The sequence below is a fragment of the Halichoeres trimaculatus genome, unplaced genomic scaffold, assembly GCF_033239565.1.
Source record: "Halichoeres trimaculatus isolate MK-OKI-2021-1 unplaced genomic scaffold, fHalTri1.1 fHalTri1_scaffold_3, whole genome shotgun sequence".
NCBI classification, from domain to species: Eukaryota; Metazoa; Chordata; class Actinopteri; order Labriformes; family Labridae; genus Halichoeres; species Halichoeres trimaculatus.
In genome coordinates this window covers 15,420,579-15,439,492 of record NW_027437181.1, presented here as the reverse complement: position 1 = coordinate 15,439,492, position 18,914 = coordinate 15,420,579, and the positions used below count along the sequence as shown (strand labels likewise).

The window sequence follows — 18,914 nt, the reverse complement described above, 5'->3', positions numbered from 1 at the left end:
ATGGCATGAGTTGTACAGTACGTGAGAGGGATGAGAAGGATACACTCTTATGACGTTATATGTCGCCCAAAAACAAGGTGCACCATCAATAATCACCTAGGTCTTCAGATATCTCTTAGAAAGGGACAATGCGGATCATATGGAATTAGGTGATACATTCCACCATTTGGAACAACAGAGGAGAAGAGTCTGGCTAGAGATTTAGAGCTGCGCTGGGCTGGGAGCACCAGCTTTCACAAGCAGAGCGTAGTGGGCGAGAAGGAGTGTAGACCTGGCTGAGGGACCTCAGGTAGGCAGGATCAGTTCTTGTCAATGTAATTTTAGATACTTCCAGAGCCAGCCTCAAGCGGACACTTTAGAAACCCTAGATTTTAGCACTTCTGCATTGTTTCACATATCTAGACGGGAGATTGCCGCTTGGTATATTCTTATCGAACAGATCAGATTCATTTCAGCTCCAAAACCTTTCTTTTGCCAGGCTTTTCAGATTATTTTAACCACTGATTTTTTTTAATTTTCTCATCATCTGCCCTCTTCTTCCATCTTTGCTTTTCCTGTCTTGGATATTCTCACTTCAACTCTGTCTGACTTTTTACTTTTCAGTCTCAGCTTTTTTTTTGGTATTCCCTGTTTCTTCTTCTTCTTCTGTGCTAAAATATTCTGCTGAATGATGTATAGGTACTTTCAATTCTACTCTTTCATTTGGCTTAAATATTATTCATTTTGAATAATTTTTCACAATTTTATTACTAATTGAAAGGATAAACTGTTGTCAGATTTTTTGGGCCCTGGGTTAACATATGGTCATATAATTTACCATAATAAAAACAAACATGAAAAAAAATGTTATATTAGTGCAAAAAACTCTAATGATCAACACTGGATGCTGTAAGTTGGATAATTTAATTCACTTTCACTCAAACGTACACTTTTCTTGGTGGGACATGTTTTGCCAAAGTCTCAAGAATCAGTGCCAATCAAAGGTACAGCTCAGCTGTTTAGCAGGCAGATGCCCTGTAGCTGTTAGTAAAGAGGCTCAAAGCTGGCCTCATTTCCAATTTTGCCCCTGTTGACAATTTTTGTCAAAACTCTGTTTCAGAAACAGGCAGGTGATGCCACCAAGACTATGTCCATTCATTATACAGATGTAGCTTTCTTTTCCTCTAAATTGCTTGTTTTTCAGCATATCAAAACTGCACTTTTTGTTTAAGATGAAGCCAAAGACTACATCTCCGAAAAGGAAATACTGTACATTAGAAGTGTTTTATTAAAACTCAGCAAATTACATCAAAAATGTAACCTTCCAAAGGCTTTTGTATATCATGCATTGTATGCTACTGTTCTATAGGGGGATCATTGTTTATCAACAATGGTGGGTGTGCGCAACTTGAGTGCAGAAGCACTGCTGAGTATAATGGTTTGTTAACCGACATAGGGGAGTAAACCAGCAAAAAAACACTTTTTTTTTTACCTGATTTGATCACTTTGACGGATGGTAAATGGCTCCCAGCTTTGTGAAACAGCAGTGAGTGAATAGAAAAGATCAGCAAGTGGACAGACGTTTTTAGCAGAGAAATCCAGTGTGTACCCCAGAGGGAATTTTAACACACAACTGTCACACTGTGCTCATGACTTCATTAGCCGTCGACACTTACCAGACTGTGACATACCAGGACATAAGCATGTGTCAATAAATCAGAAACTTTCCCAAACCAAAAAGAGCACACATACTGCTGGGTCTGAGTCCTGGTTATAATAAAAGAATCAGAAAACTGCGTCCAGAGAACTGCACTAATCAGAATATTATCGGTTGTGTATTTCAGGGTTAATAGACTGGTTAATAATTTCACAGTATTCTGTAATTTTACTTTGATCATAAAATCTGTTTTTGTTAATCATAATTTAAAGGTTCACTTATTAGTTACTCTCTGCTCAAAACCAACTTTTTCATTAAACAAGCAGAGTAAAATGTGTATTTTGAAAATCAGCAGTTAATATGCTTGTTTGCGGCCAAACCTGACTGACTGAGGTTGGATAAAGATGGCACATTTAATTACACACCCACAGACGTTGCTGGTGTTCCAGTGTAAAGTGTGACCCTGTGAACTGGTGACTCTTGGCAGTTAATCACTGATACCTTTGGCTGAGAGTCACCAGTTAGCATGGTCGCTATTAACTCCAAAATACTGGTTGTTTTGTAACCTCCAAAACTTGGTAGACAATGCATATGTTGTATATTATTATTTCTGACAACCAACCACTGACCAACCGTACATTTTGATGTGCAAACAGGTTGAACTTAGTGATTAAAAACGCTAACTCGTCTGTGTGAATATGGCTGCCTCTGAGGTCAAAATGTTTGTGCATCTTTTGATGACATGGACTGATAATCTCTCTATATGAGCTCTTCTTGAAAACATTATCACCTTGCCAAGGAAAAAAAAAACAGTTTTAAAAAAACAGATTTCACTCAATTTATTACATGTTTGTAAATAAAGTTGATCTCAAAACTGTTATTTTCATTAACATTATTTCTGTTAACAAAATAAGAATGACAATTTAACTGCAGTTTGTCCATCTTTTCCTCTTTTATTATTTGAAGGTGTGATTTAAAATCATTTAGCTTCCTTGTCAGTACAGCTAAAGGCTGCTGTGTCAGAGCTCACTCTTAGCTTCTGTGTGTTTATTGGTTTTTCTAACCTACAGAATTAATTTTTGCTTTTTATTGCCCCAGCCTTTAATGTGAGCCTTTGGTTGGTAATAAGAGACATTAAGTGAAGTTTTTACAGAGATGCCTGCCGTCAAGCGGGCACATGCTTCTCCTGGAAGCAGATGGTGGTCTGATTTGCGCACTGACAGATCATTCATATTGCCATTGACACTAATGGCTGTGGAATTGAGAAGGGACACTGGGGCAGCAATGAAGTCTTACATCCTTGTCCAATCAGTGCGAAGAAACGCAACCTGTCACAATAATTATGACAGAACTATTGAAAGGACTTTTGGCAACGTGCATGCTGTCCCACCAGTGCTCCCCTTGATTGGCCTTGGTAGCTTGCAAAGTCTTTGTCATTTCTCACAACTTCATTACTTTGTGGCACAAAGCAATTTCTGTCTTCTACAATCTTCCCACCTCTGTTACACCTGAAGGAAGTTCACACCATATGTGCATGACAACACCCTGTCGGATACACAAGGTGATGTCTTCCAAGAATGCCTGTTTTATCAGGTGTGGTTACTTATCATTACGATAAAGTACCAAGATATTTCTTGTTCCATTTCACTTGAGTGTAAAGACTCATGACTGTAGCCTCACCATGAAAAACTTCAATACAGCTTCCTATATAATTGATCAGGGGTAATGCCATTATAATTACTGTTGTTTGGTCCTCAATAAGGTTAATGCTCACTTCAGAGAAGTGGCAGAACAGCTGGCCACATCTTCAAGCTGCTCCTTTGAAGCAGCAGGCTAATGAGAAGTCTGCTTTTTTTTTTTTTTTTTTGAACCTCACCCCCTTGTGTTTGTCTGTGGATTCCTCTGGAGAACAGTGTGGTAGCATATGTGTTCAGATCTAATAATCTGGTGAAAAAAATATCCACGAAAATGTCAAGATGTTTTTTTTTTTTTAAGTCATTATGTGTTTCTTTTGAAAAGAGACATGAACATGAACAAGAAGGTGTAGCCTACTTATACCCCTTCAAGATGTTTTGTTGGTGATTTTTTTCTGTTTCTTATACTTTTTAATGTAAAGTGGAATGTTATACTTGTTACCCACCTGTTTCATTTTTAAGATAGATATATCATGCAATAAAAAATCAAAGTTTGTTATACGGATGTTTGTCAAACAAAAGAGTCCTCTTCCTTAACCAATAGCAGTTGCAAAAAAGCTAACTATAAACACTACATATAATATTAAAAGTGTGTGCCCTTAATATTAAAATTATTTTTTACCTTCATCATCACTTTTGGTTAATTTTCAATAGCCCTGATGTAGCTTTAGCTGTAAGTGACAGTAACGGGTATAGAACTTTTATTTTTAATGCAATGGATGCATTAATATTATAGCATCACTACTTTCCCTTCTGTAAATTATCTGAATGTTAACACCATGGCAAATAAAACTCACACTGCCTGGCACACAAACACATGCTTTCCAGGCAGTGTTAGTACAGCACTTTAACATCAGATGACTAGATAAGTGTTTTTAATCTCACACTGAATCTGTGGCATCGCACATACCAGTCACAACTTCATCCTGCTGTGACGCACTCCAACCACTCGACTGTAAATAAGTGCTAACAAGATTAACAGATTACCCTTCATCCAGGGCACCCTGCACTGCTCGGCACACTCACTGCACTGATGTTAAAACCCCTGATAGATAATTGTGCAAGGAAGCATTTTGATGCATATGTGTCTTGGGGTGAGTATTGGCAACAACCCCAATACGCACTATGATCACTGGGTCATGATACAACAGTGTTCCATGGTCAGTCGGTGTAACCAGTGTTTCTCAAAAAAAAAAAAAAAAAAAAAAAACATTTGATATTGCATAGAAAAGTTACTACCATGAACATTTTATCAGTCTCCTACAGTATAAATAATTGTATGATTTTAAACCAATTGACTCACAAATAGAGAGATAACAGTGATGCTATGGCATCAAAACCCATCTTATCACGTTTAGGATTACAATATTTAAAAAAAACTTGAGTCTATATTTATTATACAGTCTATGTGCAACATATAGCAGGGTAGCTCTTCAGCACGATCTACTGCAGTCAAGGTGTGTAAGTGCTATTTGACTTCCAAGACTGCTAAAATATGATTGTTTAGAAAAAAAAAAACTTAGATATTGATATTAAGAGTTGAAATGTCAATATTATGTCAGAGGTCAAAGTATTGTGATATATTGCTGTATCAGTTTCTTTTCACACCTCTACATGTGTCACAAGGCTCATAAAGCTGAGGGCAGCTTAAATTATTTTCTATTTCCAGGATGAAAGGTATTTCTTTGGTTGTCATTAATAAGCTACAGTGATCTTTAGGTGAGATCAAAAGGCTTGACAACTCAGAACGTTCTTAGAGTGTTTTCTTTGAGTCACATACAAAGGCTGTTTAGAAACTTGGCCAAGTATAATTGAATTGACAGAAACAGATCAACCCTTGATCCAGTCTGCTCATGAATTCATCCTGTACTTTTTGTGCTAGAGGGATGTCAATGGAAGTAGCGCCCATCACACTAAATCTAAGATTCTTCCAACAGGGCAGGAGTTTAGGATACTTAAGCCAGAAAATATGCAGGGTATCCCCGGACACAAAATAAATTCTTTTGGAAACACATTTTGTTTGAAAAGATTTGATTGTTGTCAATTTTATTATAGTTTCATTTAACTGAGTCAGGCTAGAAATGTAACATTCTTATGCAAAATATAAATTCTATTCAGAAAGGTGTAGTTGCAGTGGCTGACAAAAGTCTATGATCCGAAGCAGCTGAAAGAATCCTCATCAGGAGAGATGTGCCTCAAGTGCAGAAATGAGGCAATGTCAATGTAGAAAACATGCTTCAAAAAGCCAAAAGAAATGTATTATTATTATTATCATTATTATAATTTTTATTATTATTATAGTGAAAATTTTTGTGAGTGCCTTTCAGGGAATGTCCACCATAAACCACACAGAATCATACAGCATATGCATGAAGGGAAAAGTGCGCAAATTGATAGCTTGAAACTGGAGTACCCCGGGCCTGAAGAGGCTCTCAGTGATACAGCTTTATAGCTGATGGAGAACAGATGTCACTGAGGTCATCCCTCCTCTCTTCTCCTTCATTTTCTGTTTCTCTCAAGCAGCTCTGTCAAATAAAGACAAAAAGCCACAACAGAAAAGTTTATTTATGAAGCTAAGAAATACCCTCCAGATTTGTAAATTGTTAGGGTTTTTATTGAACCTTTTTTTTTACAAGCCTACTTAAGGGTCAGATAAATATTTATTTGAAGATCGTCACACACATCAGAGCCTATACATTACCCTACTTAACTAGTATGAGTCATGTTAAATGTAATATTTTTATTTATGGGAGAGTCTGAACATCCCCTGCTATAATTAATTCATTGTTAACTGATGACACACATGCTATCTTATTGTGTCTCTAGTTTTCAACCTTTAATCATTTATCTTTCAAAATAAAGCATCTATTATTGTAATGTCAATAACAGGGATAAATTACACATATAATAAAGCAAAAGTATATTATATCAGTCATTTGCTTCCATCTTTTATACTTTTCAATAGAAACCAGGGACAAATTTGCCAAAGAAAAGACGGCTGGGTCAATGAATCTGTCCAGACAGTGAGTCTAATCAGTTTAAAAAAAAAAAATCAGGTTAAAAAAGAACATTTGTGAGTCTTTGCTGGCCCCTTTGTCAAATGCTATCAGAATTTCTACAACAGTGCAGCAGTGAATTTGTTTAGGACTTATCCTGTTTATGAGTTTTCCTTTCATGATTGGGTTTTTAATGCAGTTTAATGTCCCTGCTCAGGTACAGGGACTGGTTGGGCCTTAGCCAGCTGAAAAAACAAAAGGCTCTCTCTCTCTTTCGGTTTTTCAGCCTGTCACTGTCACAAATATATTTATATGCAAATTACCCTGTGAAATAAAAGGATTCAAATAGCTGGATAGGAAAATGTTATATTTAATCTGTACAGTTTGAGTCATTGCAGAGGGAGGAGAAGGGAGAAATGACTGGAGAAGCATGAGAGAGTAGCTGAAAGTGAAAGTGCAATCTAAAAACTGTCTCATCCCTCTTTCTCTCACAGCAGGCTGGTGAATTGCACGTAGCAGTCAGATTTGACTCAAAGATTGATAGGTGTGGTGCTAATTTAGTATTAAAGGACAGTTAAGGCACAGCATGACCAAACTGAGAGCGAAAGGTAAAAATCTGTTCATGGGCTGCTGAAGACTTAGCACTGTACGATCCTTCATAGCCATAGATAAAGAAATAAATAATAGCATTTAAAATTTTCTGACAGAGAATAACATCTTTACATCACAGAAAGTGTACGTGTGTGTTTACAAGTAAAAGTCTTTTGGAAATATGAGTCAGTTTTCAGCACAGCTAGCACTGTGACTGGCATGTCTTTGGTTCTGTTTTTGGTCCAAATGTTGCAGCAGCACCTGCCCATTCCTTCTGTTTGTCTGCGAGTGTCTTGTCCGGTTTTCACTCCGTCTGTTTCATCTGTATCTGTCTCTCAAATTTCTCTCTGTTTGTTTCTCTGCTTCTTTGGCAGCGTTTTTGGATTTCTCCCCAGCCGGTTCTTTCCCTGTTAGCTCTTCCTCTTATTTTTCTGTACTCCCTCCAGGCCTGCCTGTGAAAAAGTAAAAAGGAGAAATGTATTTCTGCTTAATGTAGTAAATATGGTAAAACAAGTGAGAGGAGAATGAAAGGTTCCAAGCACTATTATAAATTCAGAAAAGAGTTTGATAAGTACATGAAGTTGTAAAAACTGGTAACATTTCAAGTATCTGCTGTGATCATGTAATAGTATTTAAACATTAACTCTGTATTTTTAGCACATCAGAATCTTTGTTTATATCATCTCAAAAACTGCTCACAGATTGACTTACATTTTTAGTCTTACTGAAAACATTGAATCAACAGATATAAAATAACAAGTTGTGGCTGTTAATAGAAGCTGTTGAATGTTTATAATGGGTTATTGAATGTTGTTTTCATGCTTTTGTACTTCAATATGGAGTAACTCAAAATCTGACTGTAATCTTTATAAAATCTTTTTTAATTACCCCTGATTGATTAGCCACTTAGGAAATCAAACAGTCGAGGACGTCTTTGGACATATTGGATTTCCAAAGGACATATTCAATGATCACAGCAATAGAAAATGCTTCTGGTAACAACAATAATTCCAAAGTTAAAATATTTTTTGCTTCTAACTCTCCATATGTGATTAAAAGTTTGGTCTGACTCAGCTTGAATCAGTCACAGTGGTAGACTATTAAACGTCACCCAGTTGTTCCTGAAGCAGAGTTTTAAAGCCTATCGTCCCCAACAGCCAAATTGAGGATTCTGACTTGCTAACTCCAGTTAATATAGTACGAGATGCAAAGACAGACCTTTAGCCTCCTAGCTAGCAGCTCTAGTTTGTCCACCTCTCCATCAAGTTAACCGTGCCCTTGAATAGAGGAAACTAGCAAGTTTATTGTTTCAAAAGAAATGCTTGTGGGTTTGTTTTTTTTTTTTAACCAGGCTGTTAACTTTTTTTTCTGCAGTAATGATCAATAAGCCAACAAAAAACATTAACCTCTATGCTAACAAAATCATATCAATAGCATCTAGGCTAAGGCCAAAACTTCACCCTATGCAGGTTTTTTAAAGAGAAGTCAAGAAGGTAGTTGAAATTAGAATCTCTAATATGGATGATATCAACATACTGCATAAGACATGGACGTTGTTTTATTGGACACACGAGGAACTACACATTGGCTTTACAAACACACAATATTGTCGAGGACTAACAGCTTTTAAATATGTAATACATATGCAAAAAAAATCAATCAGCTCACTCTTTTCTCCATGATGCAACAGATGCTGAACATGTAAATGTTTCTTTATGCATGCAGGCTTTGAAACGTGTTAAATAAAATGAACCTCGTTTGATTATGAATTTCCATATGTTATTCACACTCCCACACTGACTTAACAATTTACAAGGCCACATACCAGCAGATGACACGCAGTGCAGGAAATGACAGCTAGCAGGCTGGTTTAATGGCCTTCTTACGAGACGTCGCGTGATGTTAGTGGCAGATTGCAAATGTCAGAGACGGCTCATTTGATCCTTGTTGCCAGCTGACAAGCAGTGCAAGCAGAGACGTGACAGTGAACACCTCTTTCTTTTTGCCCCCCTCATTTCTCCTTTCAGGCAAACACATGCCTGCAAAGGTGGTGGGGTCATTGTAGCAGTAAAATCAAAGACATCATACCACAGAGTAGACTGGATATGAAACTGAGGTGGGTGTCATTTGCCAGCTTCAGGTGTTGCCATGGCTGTGCGAAAGCGCTCTGATGTTGTTCCTTTTTTAGTTTGGTCTCTCTTTTATCTTCAGCTGTATTACATCATCTAGCTTATAATAAAGCTGACAAAGTCTAATCATTGAGACAACAGGTGGAAAAACAATAATCAGCTAATCTGGGTGAGACTAAAACTTAGTGTAATGACAGCTCAGCCTCGTTAAATTTGTGATTTTTTTCAGAATTCGTCTGACGGATGGCTTTCTCACCAGTTTTTTCCTCAAGGTTTTTTCCTTTTTTCCCTTTTTAAAATATTTGTAGTTTATCCTTATCGTAGTCAGAGGTTTAGATAGAACAGGCTGTCTGGCTGTGCAGATAGTAAAGCTCTTTCAGGCATATTTCTTGACTTGACCTGACTTTTAGAAATGTCAAATGGATCAGCCATTTCCTCTGATGAATGATGATGGCTTTAGTCTAAAATTAGATTTCTTTCATGTTCTTTAAAACTGTCTCCTCAAATAATTTCTGTGGTAGGTGGATTGGTTTCTTTTTCCCCTTTTTCAGAGCTAAACCATTAAAGTAAAGCGAATAGTCTCCAGTTGTGCAGTTCTTTTAACAGCTACTGCTAACGTATCTGCCAACTTTCTCTGCGTACACACACACACACATACACAGACACAGACATACACACCAGCAGTCTCTCCAGGGTGTGTACTGGACAACATCTAAAGTCAAGCATGAATACAGAGGCTGACAGGCCAATTATCAGATGTACTCTTGGTTCTGCATCCTCACCTCTGAAGGGAAGCAGATGTGAGAGTACTGTCGCTTTCAGTCAAGCTGGTACAGTGACACGGCCCGACAACAAAAGGCACAGCCCTCACACAGAACGGAGATGGACAGAGTTGTAAACCTTTTGTCGTTCAGTTTTATCTGGTTGGTTTTCACATTTCAGGCTTCAGAGGATGTGATGTTGTGTGGGGATGTTTGTCAAGAGTTTAATAGCAGCTGACTCTTCCCCTGAAGTTTGGGTTGGCAATTGTATTCCTTGCTATTGATGCTTTGTGTGCACTGACTGTTTCATGTCGTAGAGTCCGAGCAAACCTTTAACTGTGTTGTTAAAATCTGAAATTGTCACTTGTAGAGAACACCGTTGTTATTTTGTCAATACTTCCTCTTAATTCCTTGTTGTGACATTGAAAAGTTGCAGATATTAAAGAAACTGAAAAGAACTTGACATAAGTGTGGGACTTGATGTATCACGGCAGTTTGTTGAACTGTAAATGTTTCATTTAGAAGCTAGATATAAACTCTGAGCAAAGTATGTCAGGGGAAAAGATACAATACATACCGGTCACAGAAGTTCAGACCCGAGCTAAAGCTTATTTAAGAAACTTCTAGTTTGTGTTTTTTTGGTGTCTCTTAAGGTCAAGGCATTTCATCATATCTTTCTGTTGTATTGTTCTGAAAAGAAATCTCACCCATCTTACTTTTGGATGCTCAAATGTCACTAACAAGTAGCAACACCAAAATGGAAAATAAAAATGAAGCTACTGGTCATGTGTATCAAACTGCACTGTCTAGAAGGTCCACTTGAGGCCGGGTGCAAAAGCCAAAAAATCTCTATGAGTTCTCATGTTTGTATGCCTGTTTTTTTTAAGTCATATTTTTGGCTTCCGTGCCTCATTTTTCAGAAGGCAGGACAGCAGTCAGAGCAATAAACCAGAAGAGAGAGTGTGGAGAGACATGCATAAAGAATTGCAGGTAGAAATCTGTGCCACTTGGAGGACTATAACCTCGGTGTATGTGACATTTAATTTAACCACCAGGTCAAATTAGCACCTCAGTATGCCCATTTTACTGCAGAGAACAAACATGTTCACATTGTATGAAACAAGCTAAAGGTTTTTGGTGCCTCATTTATTTATTTTTGGAAACACTGTGCAAAGGTTAGATTTTTCAATCTAGCCCACAATATCACACCTCTGTGAAACCCATGTGTGAGATAACTAAGACTAAATTAGTGTTTTACACACTCTAAGATCCCCCACACTGGGTGTTCACTGTGAAAATTGTAAAAACAGGCAGTTACTGCGTCAGACCTCGTTATCTTAACTGACACCTGTAGTCGCTGCAGTCACTGCATATAGTATTAATAGACTTTAAAAATTATCACAAGTATAAAAATATTCAGCTTTCCACTGCTTCTGCAGGTCATGAGCTGTGATTTTATACACGACTTAATTTTTACTAAAGGTTAGATTGAAAACTTTGATGAGGACAAAATCATGAACATTCTTTACATGTTTCAAAGAAGAAAAAAATTAGGTCCTAAATTAAATAAAATTCTCTTACAAACAAAACAGGACACAAACATGAATTTGTCATTAATTCTCCTCAACTTTATTTTCTAACTTTTTTACTTGTAAAGTGAGCAATGAACTCTCAGTACCTTTTCACGGCTTTTTTACAAGTTGACCTTTGATAGATGTACCCCACCTCCTCTTTATATTTTTTGTATGAAATAAGTGGTTTTCCTCTCTGTTTTTCCACAGGTGAATGTAGTTCCAGCATGTGTCAAAGCCTTGACAAAGATGCTGTACTGCCCTTACTGCCGCGGGATGCCTGGCCTGAAACCCTGCCACAACTACTGTCACAATGTCATGAGGGGCTGTCTTGCCAACCAGGCAGACCTGGATGCCGAATGGAACCTCTTCATCGGTGAGGGAAAGAAAACCCTGATTCAAATCAAGAATCCTTGCACCTTTCTTTTACTTTGCGTTGCCAGTCTTTGAGGGTTTGCTTGTCAGTCTGTCCATGTGCAAACTTGAACTTTCCCTTCCTAGTCTGCATGTTACTTTCCAAGGAGGTGCCTTTGACTATTCACGGTGGGAATTCAGCAGAATGTGCTGTGTTAGATTCAGCTTTAAAGGATTTGCAGAGACAAAACTGAAATCTTATTTGTGCAACCATTCCTCCCTTTTTGTCCTCAGTCTGAAATGTTGTTTGCTGTTGCTGAAACCCTGGCATGGTGCTTAAAGCTCTGGTCCCTGCTGTTTGGGATTGATAAAGGAGAGCAGATCCTAGGCAAACACATTTTCTATAGTGTTTCCAGCTGAGCTCACTGAGTAATATAGCACTTCAGTTAGGCTGTAAGTAGCTGGCTGCTGTAAGCCCTCCTGTTAAATGGATACCAAGGAGGCACATAGAGTGCTCCCTCTGGATCTTTTGTAGGCCAATGCTGTATTTGTTATGTACCCCAATCTCATCCTCCCACCCACACTTACTTTTTTTTTTTTTTTTTCAAATGGGGCGCGACATGTTTTTTTTTTTTCTTTTTTTTTTTTTCAAAATATCCCAGAAGACTGTGTGTCAAGTGAGCTGCACTTGGAAGCATTTGGCTGTTCTGTGACAGGCCTGTCATTGGAGAAACCGTCAGATGACGTACCGCTTGTTCTCTCCAATGGCACATCTGAAGTCTCAGATCAACACAGGCCCCTATGCACTGAATGAGATGTCTCACAGCTTTATGACATGTGTTAAAAAGTTAGTGTCTTGTTCAGTTGTGAAGAGGCAAATCTATTGCCGCAAAGGGACGCTGTGCTTGACAGTAATGGGAAAAGCTGTTGTTGCAACAGAATGATGTATCTGGTGAGACAAAAACGCCCTTGAGATGTAAAAAAAGTGGGTTTTTAATTTTGGAAGTTTTTGTGCAGATCATGTTTTCTTTGCGGCATTATTGAAGGTATTATAATTAGAAATGTGGAACCCAGGGGATGTTTATTTCTACAATGAAAGACTCACTTTTTGATGCCTTATGACATTTTGTATTCATTATCTGTTGCTAAAGAACTTCGATTTGCTTACGATGCAGCTCGCAAAGAAATATTGATTTGCCTTTCAGAGACAACTTCTAAATGTATCACAGGTCAGTTCTCACCACTGGAGCAGATCTCTGCATTATAGAAATTTATGGATTGTACCTGCACGCAGTCTGTCATTGCCATCCCTTCAAATCATCACTTATTAGAGAAGGTTAGATTAGAAGCACAGCCCTCAGTTTTTAAGAAACCCTCAATGGCATTTACCTGAAGACTTTGTTCAGGCTGAAATGTCACCATCGATACCATTGATTGGTTAAACCTGGAGAGACTCAAGACTTTTTATTAAGTTTTAAACCTACACAGCAGAAGAGAAACAGGGGATGAGCTCTGAAAACGCTCTCTAATCTTACTTAATCCAGTTGACTTTGGGACATTTACTGTAAAAAAGAAATCAAAATATTTGTTTCTTTTGGTGTTAAAAAAGATATTAAATGAATGTTAGAGGGGCTGTGAGGAGTTTCTAAGTAATAATGAAGACGTCTCTCTTCTATATATATATATATATATGCCTGATCGTAATCCACACTTTAAAATGAGATTATCAGCGTCAATATAGGTTATTCTTAAATGTTACTTTGTAGCTTCCTGATTGTGTCGAGCAGGACCAGATTGATTAACGGTACGGTGAGGTCTCTCTGACAACACCATGCCAGCTGACAAAGTTTAGTGGTGGGAATAGAGATCTGTATTTTCTCTACTGAAAATGATTGAAAGTATCAATAAAATAAGGAGTGAGGTTATGCTAGCTCTGCTTGGTAGAAGAGTGCTGGAAGGACTTGACCAGGATTCTCCCACATTACACATTACAGACAGACAGACATGTCTCAGAGCACTGGTCCGTCAGTCAGTGCTGAATAATAATTAATAATAATTCTTACTGACTACTACTCTACAGTACAAACTGAGTTTGCTTGTCGTCGTGTTAGCCTACGGATACGTTGGAGCACCAAACTGCCAGTAGCGCTACATAAAGCTAGCTTCTAAACTATGGTACAGAATTTGCTTGTTGTCACATTTCCAACAACAGTGCAACATAACTGTTGATAAATATCTTGTTGGGTTATATCTAGTGCTGCTTGATTTGGGGAAAAGGTGTGATTGGTGATTAGGTGGACAATATTGCTATTGCGGTTGTGCTTGCGATTTAATAAAAAAAAGTTGTGTCATGAGTTTACAGACTTCCTTGGTTATCATGGAGAAAAAACAAGAAAAAAGCAGAGATGGATTACTGAGGATTTTAATTGTGTAATAATTCTCAAAATATCCAAACTTACTGTATACAAACAACAATGTACAGCACAACAGTACTGTTTTGTTTGTATTCAAAATAGCACATTTATGCCACTTTTGCTTTGCAAGTTTTGAAAATTACATCTTTTTGCTGTGTCATTCAACCGGTAACCAAAATAACACCAAATAACAGAGGTAGAGTTTCTTTTCGCCTTGAGCGACTCACTTACTTCTTTGTGCTCCATCTTGTCTGATTAAACTGCCGTACCAGGGGGGCAGGTAGTCACATGACCAGTTGAAACAGTGACTGATTAGTCATCTCATGCTCGCTCTCTCACTCAGCCTCACACACACACACACACACACACACACACACACACAGACACACACCCATCACTCACACAAACACGCTCATTTTTTTACCCTTTTTTTAAATAATTGCACAATTGCACCTCTTTTGCAATTACGTAATTGCATGTGCTGACATTGCGATTGCAATAACCTCTTTTGCGATTACGTAATTGCATGTGCTGACATTGCGATTGCGATTGCGATTGCGATTGCGATTGCGATAATCGTGCAGCACTAGTTATATCCAGTAAAAAGGTGTCGCTGTAGTCCAATTAGAGCAATCCTCCTTACAGTCTCTTAAAGTCCACTCACCTTCATGTTGAGAGAAAAAGCTTGTTTTCATCTTTCAATTTAGGGCTGAGATAACTTCATTTTAATACAAGATCAAATGACTTAAACTGTAAAGACTTCTGAATGATCTAATGTTGCAGTTAGATAAATAAAATAATCTATAAAGTAGTGATCTATAGAGTATCAATCATTCATGTAAGATGAAAAATATAATTTCCATCCTGAATTATATATTTTTTTTTACCTCAATCCCTGAGTGTATATTAGTAGTTGACAACAAAGTTTATTTCGTTACTTTCTTCAGGATCATATCAGGATAATTAAGAGCATATTCTGCTTATGACAAATTTCAGGTAAGTCTGCAAACTCCCAATTTCAGTTTTCATAGCCTTAGTTTAACAACATTTATCCTTAATAAGCAAAAACGTCCCACAAAGTCAAATAGACCAACTCTTACGTGTAGAAAACTTAAAAGCCTTGGGGCATCAATGCCTCTAACAGCCCACAATACAGCACTAATATATAAGAGGACAATTTTAAACATCAGAGCTTAATTTCGAAGACACAATGTACTCTACTTGCTGATATTCCTGCAGTATTTTAATGGTGGACATTCTGAAATGTCATGGCAAAAATATGCAGGTACTTTCAGGGTAATTACGTCAATGCTCACTGCATTCAGTTAAGATAAGCTGGATTGTTTTTAATGCACGGAGCATTTTGTGTCTACAGTTTTCTGTCCAGAAAAAATAAGTTAGAAAGAGCAAAGTAATCTGTCACTGAATTACAGTCAGGAATACTGTTTTCAACATTATGAAGCCTTTTAGGTCTTACTAACAGAACTAAACTAGTTTCAACATTAAGGTTCTGGCTAATTGGTACCATAAGTAACAGCTGGAATACAACAATGAAACCTTTAACACCTCATTTTAATCATAAAAACATGGAGCAAAACAACAACTCAGAGTGAACTCACTTGTTTTCCTGCTTTCTCTTAAACATTAATGGAATGCTGTTTTCTTGTTCCCTCATTCCAAGAAACACAAAACACAAGGTGACATCAACTTCCGTGCCTGACAAAACTGCAGACAACGTTTTTAGCAACAATAAACATTAAATGGGACACATTTCATTCTGTATCACTCCTCTCAGACTCAAAAAAACAGGTTTATGGAAAAATATGGGAGTCACTGCGCAGGGCTGAACTTCTGTTATGGTGAAAGCACATATGTCATTATTTTAAGCAATATTTTGAAAGTTTTATTTCATCAGGTGGAGGAATGTTGTGGGGGGTTAGCTCTTCTGAAAAAAATCTGTATCAGTTGAGCCTTTTCTATTCATCTGGTATTAGATGCACCAAATGCTAAAATTACTTCCTCGCTACCTTCCTCAGTCAAATGAGAACAATGTCCTGACATATTTTGTGGAACAACATCATACCGACTTATATACTGTTTTTTTGTATTTACAGGTAACAAGCACTTCTATGAAGCTAAATCGATTTCTTAGTTTTATTCATGTTCCCTAATTTATGACAGTGTTTTTCTTTTACTTTTTAATACAAAATAAGTTTTTTTTATTATTAAATGTATGAAAGAGCTGAATACTATGAAGTTTGGCCTAAATAAATAAATAAATAAATGAATAAATACACAATCTAATCAGTTAATAGCTAAGCAAGTGAGGTCAACTTTTCATAAAGTGCTTTAAATCCTAGATAAAGCTTCTGAGATGTAGAAGAAGAAGAATACAAAGAAGGATTGATCATGTGACACACTAACACTGAACATGTTGGGGAGGAAATGAAGAGTTTCATACCCTGACAGATCATCCTTTACATTTTCAATCATTACCAGGAAGTCTTAATGTGTCACTGCTCGGTTTATTCCTGGCTTCTGTGCAACAGTGAAATAATAATGTCTTTGTGAACTTTGACAATTTTTGTTTCACTATGCAGCAGGAGAGAGATGATTACAGCAACATGTCATACACTCCTTTATTACAGTCACAGTACAGTAGGAGACGGTTTGTAAAGGTTACAGTAACATCTTCATAGCTTTCACGCTGCAGAGTGAGACAGATTGTCAGTGAACAATGAGCACAAATCTGAGGAAGGATACCATTTACTAGCTTGTGCTTGTGCTGACTGATTTAGTCTTCCTGACTTTTAACTGTACGTGTGTGTGTGTGTGTGTGTGTGTGTGTGTGTGTGTGTGTGTGTGTGTGTGTGTGTGTGTGTGTGTGTGTGTGTGTGTGTGTGTGTGTGTGTGTGTGTGTGTGTGTGTGTGTGAGCATATGTGGTGTGTGCACTTGGATGTGTGTTTGAATGTTCAGGGAAAGAATTCATGGTTCAGCCGATGGAGGATACCAGACCATCCGTCACCTGCCACGTTGACAAATTTACCCAGCCCTGCATCATGACAGACACATCATTATCATTTTTCTTGTCAGCACCTTGTTAAAATACCCTTACAGAGAGAGAAAAAGAGACAGTGAGGGAGAGACAAAGAGTGAGAGAGGAAGAGGGACACATAGGCACAAAGGGAGAGGCAGAGAGAAGGAGGATAGAGACAGACCCAGAGAGGATGGAAGATGAAGAAAGTCAAAAGGAAAGAAGACTAGTTACAAAACATTCCAAGATACAAAATATAAGACTATTTCAGTGAGTAGCAACTTTGAAATGATATGTTTAGTCCTATTTTTCAATGGATTTGAAAAACTTTTTTGAAAGTCTTCAAATTAAAAAAGCACTATTTTTGAAGTTTAAGGAACCATTTCTCAGCCCTGATAAATGCTTCATTTGTTAGCATGTCTTTTAGCTCACTGCTTTACTCAACACCAAGAAGTGGGAAACATATTAAATGCTAATTGTAGTTTACTTAGTTTAAAATTGTACTTTTTAAAGTAATTTACCCCTCCGTGTAAACTTGTGTTGGATTTCTCCAATGAGCTGAACTCACCTTGCATGTTCAAAGCAGGAAAACTTTTTGTCTTTATAAATTCACACTTTGTGCATCAACTTAACTTCTTTATAGACATCTTATTTATCTTAATAGCATCTGCATTATTTGTTGGAGGAGCACAAGAGTGCAGCTTCAGTCTTGGATACACACTAACAAAGTTAAGCTAACATGAGATGTTTTTCTAACTTGTTTGAGATTTGGAGAATTTAATCTTACCTGGTCTCTTTGACTCTGTTTAGTTAAGATTATTTCTTTTTAATTTCTAAAAAAGTAGAAAACACCAAGCAGCCAAACAGAGATCAGAGGGATCCGATTTCATGAATACTTTTTTACTCAAGCTTGTAGTATTTGGTTTAATTAGCTCCCTGTTCTTGCCACAACACAAAAACTCTGCTTCTTTTTCCTCAGTTAAAGCAGATGCTTTGGGCAGCCAACAAGTTGAGTGCATTTCAAGAGCTCTTGAGTATCAGTTTCATTCCAAATAAATACTTTTTAATCGTCAACATCTATTGGTACCTTTTAGCACTAGCTTATGCTAATGTAGCCTCTGATCAGCTATGTGACTATTCAGCAAAAAGAGTAAACCAGTCACTTGTTAAGCATATACTTTTAAAGATTGAAATTAAGAAGCTGGATGTCATAGACTTATGTCTTCATTTGGTTACACATCCTATAAAAATTTGCAAAGTTTTGAATGTTAATGGTGCTGTTGTTATTGTGCCATATGAAAATGGAAAGATTGAGAGTTAAACCTGTCAGTAAAGGAAGAGCTTATGGTTCAAAGTGAGGTAAACAAAGTCTTCCTGTTTTCTTGTGATTTAAAAACACCATTATATTCCCCTCAACCACTTGGAAGCACATTATTATTTTTACAAATTAAGATGTAGTCCATGTTGTCCTCTGTTCAGTCCTTTGACACCACAGTGTAAGCGATCCTCATTGATTTTATTTGCTCATCTCTTTTTAATTGCATGGACTGTGTCCCAGTGTAACTGGAGCCCCCCACAACCCCCACAGTTCACAAGAATCCTAGCCAGTGCTTTTCCTGCCCTCCAAGAAGGACTTAATGTTAGGTCTGTGAGATTATGAAGATGAACAACCTACCAGTGCTTTGCTTTAAATGATATCGATAGCTTGGCAGAAACTCAGCTCGTGCGCTTCT

The 18,914-nt window shown here is 37.4% G+C and overlaps 1 protein-coding gene across 3 annotated transcripts in view; it reads left to right on the top strand.

The window, feature by feature from the left end:
• The window catches only part of gpc6a (glypican 6a), a 257,930-nt gene that overhangs the window by 188,701 nt on the left and 50,315 nt on the right, over positions 1 to 18,914 (top strand). For all 3 annotated transcript variants that reach the window (XM_074666146.1, XM_074666145.1, XM_074666147.1), the window contains exon 4: positions 11,589 to 11,754. In XM_074666146.1, the coding sequence (XP_074522247.1) occupies positions 11,589 to 11,754 (166 nt within the window). The remainder of the gene's footprint in view (positions 1 to 11,588; positions 11,755 to 18,914) is intronic.